Below are 14,082 nucleotides of genomic sequence, written 5' to 3'. Positions count from 1 at the left end.
TGTCTAGTTTGTCCCTAGATTTTTATTTTGAATTGTTTCTTCTGAAAATTCTATAATTCTGCCCATTTTGGAGACCAATTTTAACCCTTAGATAGTAATAATTAGTGAGGGTTAAAAATAATGTTTAAATTTGATTATCATTTTATAAGCTATAAGATATTTATTACATTTTCTTTTTTCAGCTTTATTACTAAAATGTACTTTTCAAAAATAGGCCATTTGGGTCATTTTGAAAATTTTGTTAATTTATCATTGCTATAATTAAGTACAGAAAATGTTATATACATAAGATATATCTGTATTTCTGTGGTCATCATCTAAAAATCAATATTCTTGTTTTGCAGTTGAAGCTTTATATCAAACTACATATCCAGAATATCTCCAGTACATTTATTTGGTGGCACCAATATCTCTTATGATGTTAAACCCTATAGGCTTTATCTTCTGTGAAATCCAAAAGTGGAAAGACACTCAAAATGCTTCTCAAAATAAAGTAAAAATTGTGGGACTCGGACTCCTGCGTGTATTGCAGAACCCAATAGTATTTATGGTCTTCATTGGCATCGCCTTCAATTTTATTCTTGATCGAAAGGTGCCTGTATATGTAGAAAATTTTCTTGATGGACTTGGAAATTCTTTTTCTGGATCAGCCCTATTTTATCTTGGTCTCACGATGGTAGGAAAAATAAAGAGACTGAAGAAGTCAGCATTTGTTGTACTAATTCTTCTCATCACAGCTAAACTGTAAGTATCACTTATTTAACTTGAGAACTGTGCTTTTCGGAATTCGTATTTAGCCAATTCTTTGGGTTATGGATCTGCAACCATTTTCCCCTTTGAATATTAATAATCCCTCCTTGTAGAGTGGTTGTGAGTTAAAGGAAAATGTGACATTGGTGTATTGTGGAAAGTCATTTCCTTATTCCCTGTAGCTTATTCTTTACATTTTATTGTCAGAGGGTAAAGGCAATGGGTTTCCCTTCAGCTTTTACGTAAAGTTTACTCAGTATCTCCTCATGTCCCAGTTTAACAGTATTTTCCAATAAATTTTGCAGCATTTCTGACTTTTCCAGATCCATAAAGATTCTAAAGACAAAAGCATCTTAGTAATAATGAGAACAATAATTTATAATATAAATTTTTTTCATGAATTTAGGAAAAGTATTTTGTAGTTCTGAGGTTGGCTAAACTTTCTAAACATAGCTAAGTCAATGTGAATGATGATTATCAGCCATATGATCCTGACTTGCCAAATGAAAAATGCTTATCAACTTCTTTTTTGTTTTTTGTTTGAGATGGAGTCTTACTTTGTCGCTCAGGCTGGAGTGCAGTGGTGCAATCTCGGCTCACTGCAACCTCCGCCTCAGAGATTCAAGTGATTCTCCTTGAATCACTTGAATCGGCCTTCCAAGTAGCTGAGATTACAGGTGACTGCCACCACACCTGACTGATTTTTGTATTTTTAGTAGAGATGCGGTTTCACTATGTTGGCCAGGCTGGCCTCGAACTCCTAACCTCAGGTAATCTGCCTGCCTTGGCCTCCCAAAGTAGTAGGGTTACAGGCATGAGCCACCATACCTGGCCTCAACTTCTTAGTTAGTAGTTTTTCAGCTTACTTGGTCCATTAGCCATGGAGTTCTACTTCATGGTGCAGGTGACATAATTTTGCTGCAAGATTATCCCAAAGTACTTGAGGCATACTTAACTATGGAATTCCCCTTGTGTATGGACAGTTATATTCATGAGACCAGTGCAACATATTTATATTTTTATAATAATAAAAATGAATATAAGTACTGAAAATTATTTATTGTGATGTAATGCTCTTCAGAAACAAAGTATTAGTATTGCCGAAGCAATAAGTATAATTTTAACAATAATTGTATTATCAACTTTGGCTTATAAGTAGAATTTAAATATTCTAATTTTAAAGATTTTGGGGATGTCTTTGATACTTATTAGATATTTAAATTTTTTAATTAAAAAAGATAAGAGTAGTTCTTTTCTCCATCCCAGAGTGCCTGTTTAGGGCTGCTGTAAAACTGTTATCAATCTTGGTCTTGTTGATTTCAAAGGAGAGCCCCATTTTCTCAGTTATTATGGATTCGCTCTTTCTTTGGAATCCTGAAGGATTTGTTTAATAATTGACTCTTCAAGAGGTCTGCATTTCACTAGTTTTCTGCTCCATCTCAGTTGTTTTAGTTCCCTTTGCTAAAATTTTTTGGTATTTACAAAGATGAAGAGCTACTTGAAGATATCTGTTTTTCTACAGGATTTTAGAATCTTATTGAGCACTCTTGTTACCATTAACTGAACCATTTCAACCCCTACTCATGATAAAGTTCATGTTTTATTTTTTTTTTTTTTCAAAAAAGGAGTTTCTCTCTCTCTAGAATACTTTGAAAGAAAAAAGTTTAGTAATCCTCTTGAAAGAAATTTTTACTCAAATTGTCAACCTTCTTTCTTTCTTTGAACATTTCAGTAAACCGATAGAGGAAGCAAGAAAGTAGCTAGAATTGCAACTTTTACCATTGTTTGGCAAAAAAAAAAAAAAAGAAAAGAAAAAAATTATTTGTAGAACCAAAAAAAAATTTTTTTCCCTCCTAATCCCTAATGTGTGAGATATTTCCAGAATATTGTTACCCTTTAAATGGCTCCAAGTTGAATTCGTGATTCTTTCAGCAAAATGTGCCCAAGTAGACATGCCCAGAATATGTGCATGCAAATAGACATACCTTCTGGGCAGGAGAAGAACCTAATGCCACATTCACCGGAGCAGTCTGCTACTGTGTACCAGCGTGCTATGATATCAAGTAAATGATGTTTTTCTTTTTTCTTCAGTCTGGTGCTGCCACTTCTGTGCAGAGAAATGGTGGAACTCTTGGACAAGGGCGACAGTGTAGTAAACCATACAAGTTTATCAAATTATGCGTTTCTGTACGGTGTCTTTCCTGTAGCACCAGGAGTGGCTATCTTTGCAACACAGTTCAACATGGAAGTAGAAATTGTATGTATATACTACTTTCTAAGTTTGATTGTGTGTTTAGTAGAAAAAAAATTTTTAATTCATTTAAAAAAATAAATTTTTCATTAATTCATAATTAATGAATTAATGGGGTCTGTGTTGCCTCAGGCTGGTCTCAAACTCCTACCTTCTGCCTCGGCCTCCCAAAGTGCTGGGATTACAGGCATGAGCCACCATGCCCAGCCCATTTTAAATCTCTAAACATAGAAAGCAATGTTTTTTATGAGGCCCAGCATTTGGGAGGCTGAGGTGGGCAGATCACTTGAGGCTAGGAGGTCAAGACCAGCCTGGCCAACATGGTGAAACCCCATCTCTACTAAAAATACAAAAATTAGCTGGGTGTGATGGCAGATGCCTGTAATCCCAGCTACTTGGGTGGCTGAGGCATGAGATTTGTTTGAACCCAGGAGGCAGAAGTTGCCATGAGCTAAGATTGCACCACTGCACTCCAGCCTGGGTGACAGAGCAAGCAACATTGTTTTGTATAAGAATTTGATGTCTATAAGCTACCTCATTGTAAGGAATGGCATCATGTAACAATGTAACAACAGTCATTTAATTTGGGATCTTTAGTCAGCCATGACCTTCTTTATTCGTCTTTTTTGGTTTTAGTTATTTTATTTCTGTACTTATACTGAAACCTAAAAATTATTTACAGAAAAGTAACTTTGAAATTTTGAAGAAAAAAAAGTCGTTTTATTGGTTGATAATTTCAAGCACCAGATGCAAAATACCACATAATTAACTGTAACAAATAGCTAAAATCAATTGACACCAAATTATTAACGGTGTCTAAATGTATTGTACATAGTATCTATAGCATCAGAGTAAATGATTTTAAAATATAATGAAAAGGAACTAAGTTGTTTAATGGAGGTCAATTCTGGTTATTTAAACTGTAAAATAAATATTTGCATGGTAATTTTTCTTTTTGAATTCCTTTTTTTTTTTTTTTTGCCCTATAGTTTATGAGATAGGTTGATTTAGCTCATTGCTATGGTTTACTTTCTAGAACCTAGAAGATAACCATCAATAGTGGAATTTCTAGTATTTATTATGCATAAATATAAATTAAGCATAGATTGGAAGAGGAGCCAAGGTAACTTAATTGTGTTTTCTGTTAAGGATTCTCAGAAAGAGAAAGTATGGTATTGGATAACATGCTGGATTTTATAATATCTTTCCTAACTCTCATTTTTATTTTAGAATGCTTTAGTGTTCCCTGGTTATTTAAAGTTTAAAATATTATTTAATTGAGATTGTAACTCCTCTGTTTGATTTCATTTTTGCAGATAACCTCAGGGATGGTGATAAGCACATTTGTGTCTGCTCCCATCATGTACGTTTCTGCCTGGTTACTGACCTTTCCCACTATGGACCCTAAGCCATTGGCATATGCCATCCAGAATGTTAGTTTTGATATAAGTATTGTCAGCCTGATCTCCTTGGTAAGTACGTTGCCATGCCAAAATAAATGGAAACCACAGAATGAGTTTTGAGAATAGATTGGTAATAAAGGAATTTAAAAATCTAGTTTCAGAAAGCTAAAGCCTGCTCATAAAATATAGTATCAGCCTTCCGATTAACTGAGTTTCATCTTTCCATTTGGGAGTTAGAGTTTTATAGCAGACAAGACATGAGATTTAGTCAGACCTGGATTTTCTTCCTGGCCCTCTCACAAACTAGCTATATGTCTCTGTAGAGTCACCTTAACCTCTCTAAACTTCTGTTTTCCAGCTGTAAAATAATGACAATAATTTTATGTATTTCCATGGGTGTTTTAAGGGATTCAATGAAATAATATATATGAAAAGCATTCTGCAAATGATGAATCACTATAGAATTCCTAGCTGTTCTAGAATCATGGGAATCATGGGGTCAGAAGGGATCTTTGAGATCAAGTCCAACAGCCTATTTAATGTTAATGAAACTTTTGGCTACTTCTCAGATCGAATATATCTAGCTCAAAATTAAATAATTAAGCATATGACAGCTAGAGTATCTTACAGATCAAATGGCCTATTGAATTCATGTTAGTAAAACTACAGATATTCCGGCTGAAAAAAAGGCAATGTGTACAGTTAAAGGAAAGGAGATGGGGTGTGAATATGTATATTGGTAACAAATAAATGTGTGATTAATTTTAAAGAAATTCCACCTCTGTCACATATTCTTAAAATCTACTACACTCATTCATTACAGGGCAGTGGGGAAAAAGACCATATACATTTCAGTTGGCAATAAGGAAAGAAAGAAGGAAGTCAGCCAGGATACTTACCTGGCCACTATGTAGGTACAATGGAAACCCAATCCTTTAAAATATGAGGAATGTGGTTTGGCACCATGGCTCACGCCTGTAATCCCAACACTTTGGGAGGCCAAGGCCAGCAGATCACTTGAGGCCAGGAGTTCAAGACCAGCCTGGCCAACATGGAGAAACCCTATCTCTACCAAAAATACAAAATTAGTCAGGTATGGTGGTGTGCGTCTGTAATCCCAGCTACCTGGGTGGCTGAGGCACGAGAGTCACTTGAGCCTGGGAGGCAGAGGTTTCAGTGACCTGAGATTGCACCACTGCACTCCAGTGAGACTCTGTGTCACACACACAAAAAGAATAAAACATGAGAATGTAAGATGATTAATCTTAAAGGTGGGTGCTATGTGTTGTTTGAAGTGAAACAGCCTGGCATTTAGATATCCCATGAGCCAATGTGGTGGAAATAGAAAAAACTTATATTAAAACATATGTATGTTTTAATATAACTTATAACTAACTCCCACTAAAGCTCCTTTCCTGAATAGTTGTCTGGGACCCTGTGTCCCACCCTAGACACTGGAGGTAGGCATAGTTAGAACATGGCCCTGGTCAAGGCATTAGTTCTTTTTTTTTGAGTGTCCCTCTGTTGCCCAGGCTGGAGTGCAGTGGCATGATCTTGGCTCTGCTCACTTCTACTGCTGCCTTACGGGTTTCAAGCAATTCTCTTGCATTAGCCTCCCAAGTAGCTGGGATTACAGGCATGTGCCACCACACCCAGTAGAGATGGGAGTTTCACCATGTTGGCCAGGCTGGTCTCGAACTCCTAAGCCACTGTGCCCGGCCAAGGCATTTGTTCTTTTTTTTTTTTCTTTTTTCAGACAGAGTCTTGCTCTGTCACCCAGGCTGGAGTGCAGTGGCATGATCTTGGCTAACTGTAACCTCTGCCTCTTGGGTTCAAGCAATTCTCCTGCCTCAGCCTCCCTATTAGCTGAGATTACAGGTGCCTGCCACCACACCTAGCTAATTTTTGTATTTTTAATAGAGATGGGGTTTCACCATGTTGGTTGGGCTGGTCTCAAACTCCTGACCTCATGATCTGCCCATCTTGGCCTCCCAAAGTGCTGGGATTACAGGCATAAGCCACCATGACTGGCCATATCAGTTCTTAAATTCTCTGTAAATTTTGGGACGGGCGCGGTGGCTCACGCCTGTAATCCCAGCACTTTGGGAGGCCGAGGCGGGTGGATCACGAGATCAAGAGATCGAGACCATCCTGGTCAACATGGTGAAACCCCGTCTCTACTAAAAATACAAAAAATTAGCTGGGCATGGTCACACGTGCCTGTAATCCCAGCTTCTCAGGAGGCTGAGGCAGGAGAATTGTCTGAACCCAGGAGGCGGAGGTTGTGGTGAGCCGAGATCGCGCCATTGCACTCCAGGCTGGGTAACAAGAGCGAAACTCCGTCTTAAAAAAAAAAAAATTCTCTGTAATTTTTGGAGAGTTAATTTATTATGGGATCTCTCCATGCTTGTTATTTTACATTGGCTATAATAATTTACCTTTTTGGAACCAGACAGATTAAATATTGGAAATTCTTTCTGAACCAGGATAAAGAGGGTTATTTAAAGAAGCTAATTATTATGTTATTTAATTAGTGATTATAAAGATTAAGAAACATAAGTAACGTTTGAACCTTTTGTCTTCAAGATCTGGTCTCTGGCTATTCTTCTTTTGAGCAAGAAATATAAACAGCTTCCTCATATGCTTACAACTAATTTACTCATTGCTCAGGTTAGTAAAACTACTGATATTTAGAGCTATGTTTTTCTCATGGATTATTCTATTATAGAGGAATAATAACTTTGCTAGGTTTTCTCAGTTATAAAGTCAGAAGTATTATGAAATGCAGTCAATTACAGTTTGATTGCAATTAGTATGTGCCTAACATATTTAATATTGCAAAATGTCTTAAACTATCTAAAGCTGAGGCTAATAATTACATTCAATGATAACTTTGCATTTTTAAATAGGAACAATTGAATTATTAATAATTGAACTCTTTCACAATCTTATTTTTCTAATCTTTGCATGTCTCAGATTATAATGGAAGGAACTTTAGCAATTTTAATTTAAGCCATTACTAAATACAGGTATAAGATTAATATTTAAAATGTAGTCATCTGTTTCAATTGAATATTTATATTGTCCAAGGCTTTGTATAAAAAGGATTTTTAACATAAAGCTTGAAGTTTTAGTATAAGTAGTATGGAATACTTGATAATTATTCATAAAAAATTTTAAATGAACAATTATGTTTGTTGTGAATGAAACATGAATATGGCTGGCTTAATTGGAATTTTCTGTTACAGTATTGAATTATATGGTTTTCTTATCTATTTACAAAGTCTTTTAATAATTTTTTCCTTAGTCTATTGTCTGTGCTGGAATGATGATATGGAATTTTGTTAAAGAAAAAAATTTTGTTGGACAAATTTTGGTGTTTGTTCTATTGTACAGCTCCCTCTATAGCACCTACCTGTGGACAGGTGAGTTGGATTATGAATGAAAATTGAGGCCTGTTCCCCATCCCACCCCATTCCTAATAGACCTGAGCTTCTAGTAATCTATTTGAAGTCTGGTAGTATAGGATCAAGGCATGCACTGAAGCAGATCAGCCCACTCACAGAAGCCATCGGCAAAGCTGAGTTCTGTTTCCTAATATACTCTATTCCTGCCTGAGCTCAGGGCCTTGTCCAGTCATGTGGTCCTTTTCCCCAGGGCCTATGGCTCTAGGCTGCTGCAGTGCTGCTCCATTTTGAAGACAACAGCAACAGGGTAGACACTGGAGGCAGATGGAGAAAGGAGGGAATGGGCAAGATGCATGAGGTGTGTTCCAGAGCTTATTATCGAGTCCTGCTGAACAGGGAAATTCTGGCTCTGGCTCTGCCTCATGGAGATTACTTAACCTTATTTTTTTTTGTTGAGACAGAATCTCGCTCTGACACCCAGGCTGGAGTGCAGTGATATGATCTCGGCTCACTGCAACCTCCACCTCCTGGGTTCAAGGGATTCTCCTGCCTCAGCCTCCCGAGTGGCTGGGACTTCAGGTGCCTGCGACAGCATGCCTGGCCAATTTTTGTATTTTTAGTAGAGACGGGGGATTTCACCATGTTGGCCAGGCTGGTCTCAAACTTCTGACTTGTGATCCACCTGCCTCGGCCTCCCAAAGTGCTGGGATTACAGGCGTAAGCCACTGTGCCTGGCCTACTTAACTTTTGAAACCTCAGTTTCCTCATCTGTAAAATTGGGTTACAGCACCTTACAGAGTTATTTTAAGGACAGAATGAAATGTGAGTATTTATGTCTGGTACATGGTAGGCACTAAACAAATGGAACTGTGTTATTAAATAGAAGGATTAGAGGTAATATGAGAACAAGAAAACTAGGGGAATAAAAAGACATAGAAATAGAAAAGGACCTAATGAGAAAGACTGTTTCTCCTTTCAACTGGCTCCAAAAATGATACTCGAAATGTTCTAGCACATTGCTGTGTTGAAGTGTAATATTTATTTGGATGTATACATTTTGGTATGTTTGTGAAAAATTCTGTCTGGCTGTTTTATATTCATCCTACAAATTTGAACCTGTAAAATGGCACATGAAGGAAAATAGTAGAATAGTAGGAGGCAGGTGTCAGGAAGTGGCTGCAAAGGATGGACCTTTGATTTCATGCTTTCAGGATCAAAAGCAGGTCCCATCTCAATCAACAGCCTTTTGAAGTGAAGCAACAATGTGGTGAGGACTCACAGAATGAAAAATTCAGCACAAATAGAAGATGGTTTGTGCTTCTTAAAGGCAAATGCATCTTGCATAGCATGAGTTTTTATGCGATGTCAAGTTAAAAGAGCTTAAAGACTTTATATTTCAGAATATCAGTGGACCAACTTTAGGGTTATTCAGGTTAGCTTTATAATCAGAATAAGAGAGCAGCAACTGGATCAATCTATTAAAGGCCCTAAGTCTCTCTGAAACCCTCCTCAAGCTTGCATGGCAAAATCCATTCAAATAAGTTGTTCTGAATTCCCTAAACCTAATAAAGGTGCCCTTTAACTATCAGATTATTGTGCTATGGCAGAATTTTAGACCTGGAAATGTCATTTTAAGTCATCCCATTTGATCATTTTTAGTTTTACTCATTTTCATACCATCCTCATAGTTTTTACCATATCTACATACTACTTGTTCTTTTTTCCTTAAAATTGATTTGCTTTTTTCTTTAACTTTAATCAGTTATGCCTTATATCAATAAAATCCCAGGTTTCATTTGCTAATTAATTTTTTTAAATGTACATAAAATAAACGTATAACCAGTCAAAACATTTTCACCTTTGTGACATCTATAATCTCTACACCTTAGGAAACACTGGTCTAATTTAAATCCTTCATTTTGCAAACTGAGAAATAGACCCAAAAAGTTAGACTGATTTAGGCAGAAGCTCTCCCAGCTTCTTCAGTGAGAGATCCAGGGCTAGCTGGATTCTACCTGTTTGTATATAGTTCTTTTCACAAGGCTGGAGTGATGCACATTAGAATTTTGAAGACTGCCTTTGCTGCTGTAACACAGACGGCACCCTTTTGTGATTGGTTACTTGCTTCCCTGGCACTGCAACTATACAGTGTACAAATGGATTGAGGGAGGAGCAGTGGTAAAGAAAACCAGTTCTCAAGCACCTCAATGTAATTTATATTAATTCTAGCACAGTGTTCTTTAATCTGTACAATCATAAATCTAGGTATATATTCTTTACAGCTTAAAATTTCTCATAGAAATATCCAATTCTAAAGCCAAAGCAAATTCACAGATTCTATTCAAACAAAACTACAAACCCAGTAATTCTAATTAGCAACATAAATTAATATGACAAAGGATCTTGTTTTGCTAATGTAAATCACAGCTGGAAACATAAAATGGAACTCATTGCTATAGCTTTTTTGTCTTGCCTTTAGTTCTGTATGTGGGGTTTTGACCTTGTTATCTTACTGATTTTCTTTCTTCAAACTACCACTTCATTTGGACTGTGTGTTGTAATATCATTTGGCCTTCACTTGACTCAAACTTAATATGAAACCCAATATAAGGTCTGGACAGACACAGTTGCTCATGCCTGTAATAACAATACTTTGGGAAATCCAGGCTGGAGGACCGCTTGAGGCCAGGAGTTCAAGAGTAGCCTGGGCAACATAGTAAGACCTTCTCTCTATAAAAAATTTGAAAATTAGGCCGGGCGCAGTGGCTCACGCCTGTAATCCCAACACTTTGGGAGGCCTAGGCAGTGGATCATGAGGTCAGGAGTTCAAGACAAGCCTGGCCAAGATGGTGAAACCCTGTCTCTAATAAAAACACAAAAATTAGTCAGATGTGGTGGCGGGTGCCTGTAATCCCAGCTAGTGAGGAGGCTTAGGCAGGGAATTCCTTGAACCTGGGAGGCAGAGGTTGCAGTGAGCCAAGATAGTGCCACTGAATTCCAGCCTGGGTGACAAAGCAAGACTTCATCTCACACACACACAAAAAAAAAAAAAAAATTGAAAATTGAAAATTAGCTGGGCATGCTGGTGCAGGCCTGTAGTCCCAGCTACTCAGGAGGCTGAAGCAGGAGGATCCCTTGAGCCCAGAATTTTGAGTTATGACTGTGCCACTGCACTCCAACCTGGGCAACAGAGTAAGACCCCATCTCAAAAATAAATAAAAATAAACCCAATGTAAATTCTGAAATCATGAGACTGCACGTTGGTTACAAGGTGGATACACAGAGGACTACCATTGAAAAAAAAAAATTAACATTTCTCATAGAAATTTCCAGATCCTGAAGAATATGTCTTAGGCACCCTAGGGGTCCACAAATCTGAGTTTGAGAAACTGACTCAAGAAACGAAGAATTTAGCTTGTGTCAAAAGACTAGGTTTCTAGTCCCACTCTGCCCTCTGCTGGCTATATGACTTGGGCAAACCCTCATTTCCACATCTATAAAATGAAGGTGCTAATTTAAAATAGAGGTCTCTTTCAACTTTAAAGTTCTGAGATCTTATAACTATGTAGAATTTATTAAATAAAATGTTACTTGAATAAATAATTATATATGTTGTAAGGAAAGTTCAAGAACTTCAAAACATTTGTGTTTGTATTCAGAGTGTGTTTATATTAAGCACTATCATTACACTTAGGCGTTTTCTAAAAGGCATTCTCTAAAAACATAAGGCGTTTTCTAAAAACATAACCTGGGTAAGAGTTGCCCATACTTCTGTTTTGTTTTGTTTTGTTTTGAGACTGAGTTTTGCTCTTGTTGCTCAGGCTGGAGTGCAATGGTGCAGTCTTGGCTCACCGCAGCCTCCACCTCCCAGGTTCAAGCAATTCTCCTGCCTTAGCCCCCCGAGTAGTGAGATTACAGGCATGCACCACCACGCCCAGGTAATTTTCTATTTTTAATAGAGACAGAGTTTCTCCACGTTGGTCAGGCTGGTCTCGAAGTCCCGACCTCAGGTGATCTGCCTGCCTTGGCCTCCCAAAGTGTTGGGCCTGCCAATACTTCTTAGCACCAGAAGAGATGGGTGTTTTTATTTTTCCAATTGTTCCATATTCAGTTATGTTCTTCAGCCGAGCCCAGTGGCTCATGCCTGTAATTCCAGAACTTTGGGAGACCAAGGCAGTGCAGCACTTGAGACCAGGAGTTCAAGACTAGCATGGCCAACATGGTGAAACCCAATCTCTACTAAAATTACAAAATTAGCCTGGTGTGGTGGTACACACCTGTAATCCCAGCTACTCGTATAGCTAAGACATTAAAATTGCTTTAACCAGGGAGGCAAAGGTTGCAGTGAACTGAGATCATACCACTGAACTCCAGCCTGGGTGACAGAGTAAGACTCTGTCTAAAGAAAAAAAATGTTTTTCCATTATACTTAGATTCCAAACACATGAGTCAAAACAATAAAATGATTAGGGCTTTTGGAAAGAAATACTTCTCCAGATGCAATGACTCATGCCTGTAATCCCAGCACTTTGGGAGGCAGAGATGGGAAGATCTCCTGAGCTCAGGAGTTCAAGAACAGCTTGGGCAACATAGTGTGACTCTGTCTCTACAAAAAAAAATTTTAATTAGCCAGGCATGATGGCATATGGCTGTGTTCCCAGCTAATCAGGAGGCTGATGTGGGAGGATCACTTGAATCCTGGAAGTCGAGGCTGCAGGGAGCTGTGATCACACCTCTGCACTCCAGCCTGGGCAACAGAGGAGACCATATCTAAAAAACAAACAAAAAACAGAAAAGAAAATAAATCCTCACAGCGAAAAAGATTTGAGTAAAGAAATAATATATGAGGGAAAGCATGAATGATTTTGAATTAAAACTTGCTTCAAAATATTGGGGATAGCATTTATTTAGAAGGAATAAATTCTAAAGCAAAAAACACAGACTACTACGAAATAAGCTTGGTTTGAAAAAATAAAAAGGAAATAAAGTTCCATGAAGTCTGAGTAATGTCGAGTAATTGTCTCTCTTTCAATTTTCTTGTTCTCAGGACTTCTAGCAATTTCTTTGTTTCTTTTGAAAAAGCGAGAGAGGGTACAAATTCCTGTTGGAATCATCATCATATCTGGCTGGGGGTAAGTTGGTAGTCCTCCGTTTTCTTACATGTTTCCATATACACAGTTATTATTCACCCTTTCTTTTTCTCTCCTAATAACCATTGTGATTACAGAATTCCTGCTCTCCTTGTTGGTGTTCTTTTGATAACCGGAAAACACAATGGAGATAGCATTGACTCCGCCTTCTTTTATGGAAAAGAACAGGTGGGAAGAGCTTATTGGCAGTTCTGTTCTTGAGAATGTCTCTTTAGCTTGTTAATGTGCCTTGCTAGACTTACATTAAAATTAACTTTGAAAATCTATTTCAGTTTATTGCATATCACATTGGTGATCCTATGTCACTTTGTCTCACCTACAACATTAACATTTTACACGTTTAAGTCCATTTTTAGTTGAAGATTTCTAAATGCTTAAAACGTATTGAAGGTTTTTAAACACACTGAGGGATTATGTTTCCTCTATTGGAGAATAGAGTGATTGATTTAAAACCATTTAATAAGTTAGCAGTAATGATAAAGGTCAAATTCCTGACTCTTAATCCTATCATAAATATAAATTTCAGGATAAAATGTATCTAGGAAAAGTATGCTTGAAAAGCTATAGAGTAGGAGGCTTGTGGGAACTGCAGAATTCTTTTTTTTTTCTTTTTTTTATTTTGAGACAGAGTCTTACTCTCGTTCAGGCTGGAGTACAGTGGCATGATCTTGGCTCACTGCAACCTCTGCCTCCTGGGTTCAAGTGATTCTCCTGCCTCAGCCTCCCAAATAGCTGGGATTACAGGTGCCTGCCACTGTGCCTGGCTAATTTTTGTATTTTTAGTAGAAACTGGGTTTCACCATATTGGCCAGGCTGGTCTTGAAGTCCTGACCTTGTGATCCACCCACCTCAGCCTCCCAACGTGCTGGGATTACAGGCATGAGCCACCACACCCAGCCAAGGGGCCTGCAAAATTCTTTAGGGGTAGGGTCCAAAGACGTGTGTTTTTAAAAAACCTCTCCACATAATTTTGATTTCTTACTCTTTTTTTCTGTTTTGCAATTTTGAAATTTATTGTGTTTTTGTGATAATAAGACTATGCATCTGGTTAGTGCTCAATAAATATTAGCTATAATTATTTATTTTTAATATCATTAACATAAAAACATCTCTAGTGACTG

At 37.6% G+C, this 14,082-nt stretch overlaps 1 protein-coding gene across 4 annotated transcripts in view; it reads left to right on the top strand.

Moving 5' to 3' along the window:
* The window catches only part of GPR155 (G protein-coupled receptor 155), a 43,225-nt gene that overhangs the window by 12,876 nt on the left and 16,267 nt on the right, over nt 1–14,082 (top strand). For all 4 annotated transcript variants that reach the window (XM_021668981.2, XM_021668980.2, XM_021668983.2 and 1 more), the window contains 7 exons: nt 345–744; nt 2,842–3,007; nt 4,318–4,473; nt 6,991–7,074; nt 7,712–7,829; nt 12,859–12,943; nt 13,039–13,129. In XM_021668981.2, the coding sequence (XP_021524656.2) occupies nt 345–744; nt 2,842–3,007; nt 4,318–4,473; nt 6,991–7,074; nt 7,712–7,829; nt 12,859–12,943; nt 13,039–13,129 (1,100 nt within the window). The remainder of the gene's footprint in view (nt 1–344; nt 745–2,841; nt 3,008–4,317; nt 4,474–6,990; nt 7,075–7,711; nt 7,830–12,858; nt 12,944–13,038; nt 13,130–14,082) is intronic.

The sequence above is a fragment of the Aotus nancymaae genome, unplaced genomic scaffold (genome assembly GCF_030222135.1).
Source record: "Aotus nancymaae isolate 86718 unplaced genomic scaffold, 86718_ANA_hifiasm-v0.15.2.pri h1tg000008l, whole genome shotgun sequence".
In the NCBI taxonomy this organism is placed as follows: domain Eukaryota; kingdom Metazoa; phylum Chordata; class Mammalia; order Primates; family Aotidae; genus Aotus; species Aotus nancymaae.
The sequence above is the reverse complement of the archived record's forward strand: the minus strand, read 5'-3'. Positions and strand labels throughout refer to the sequence as shown.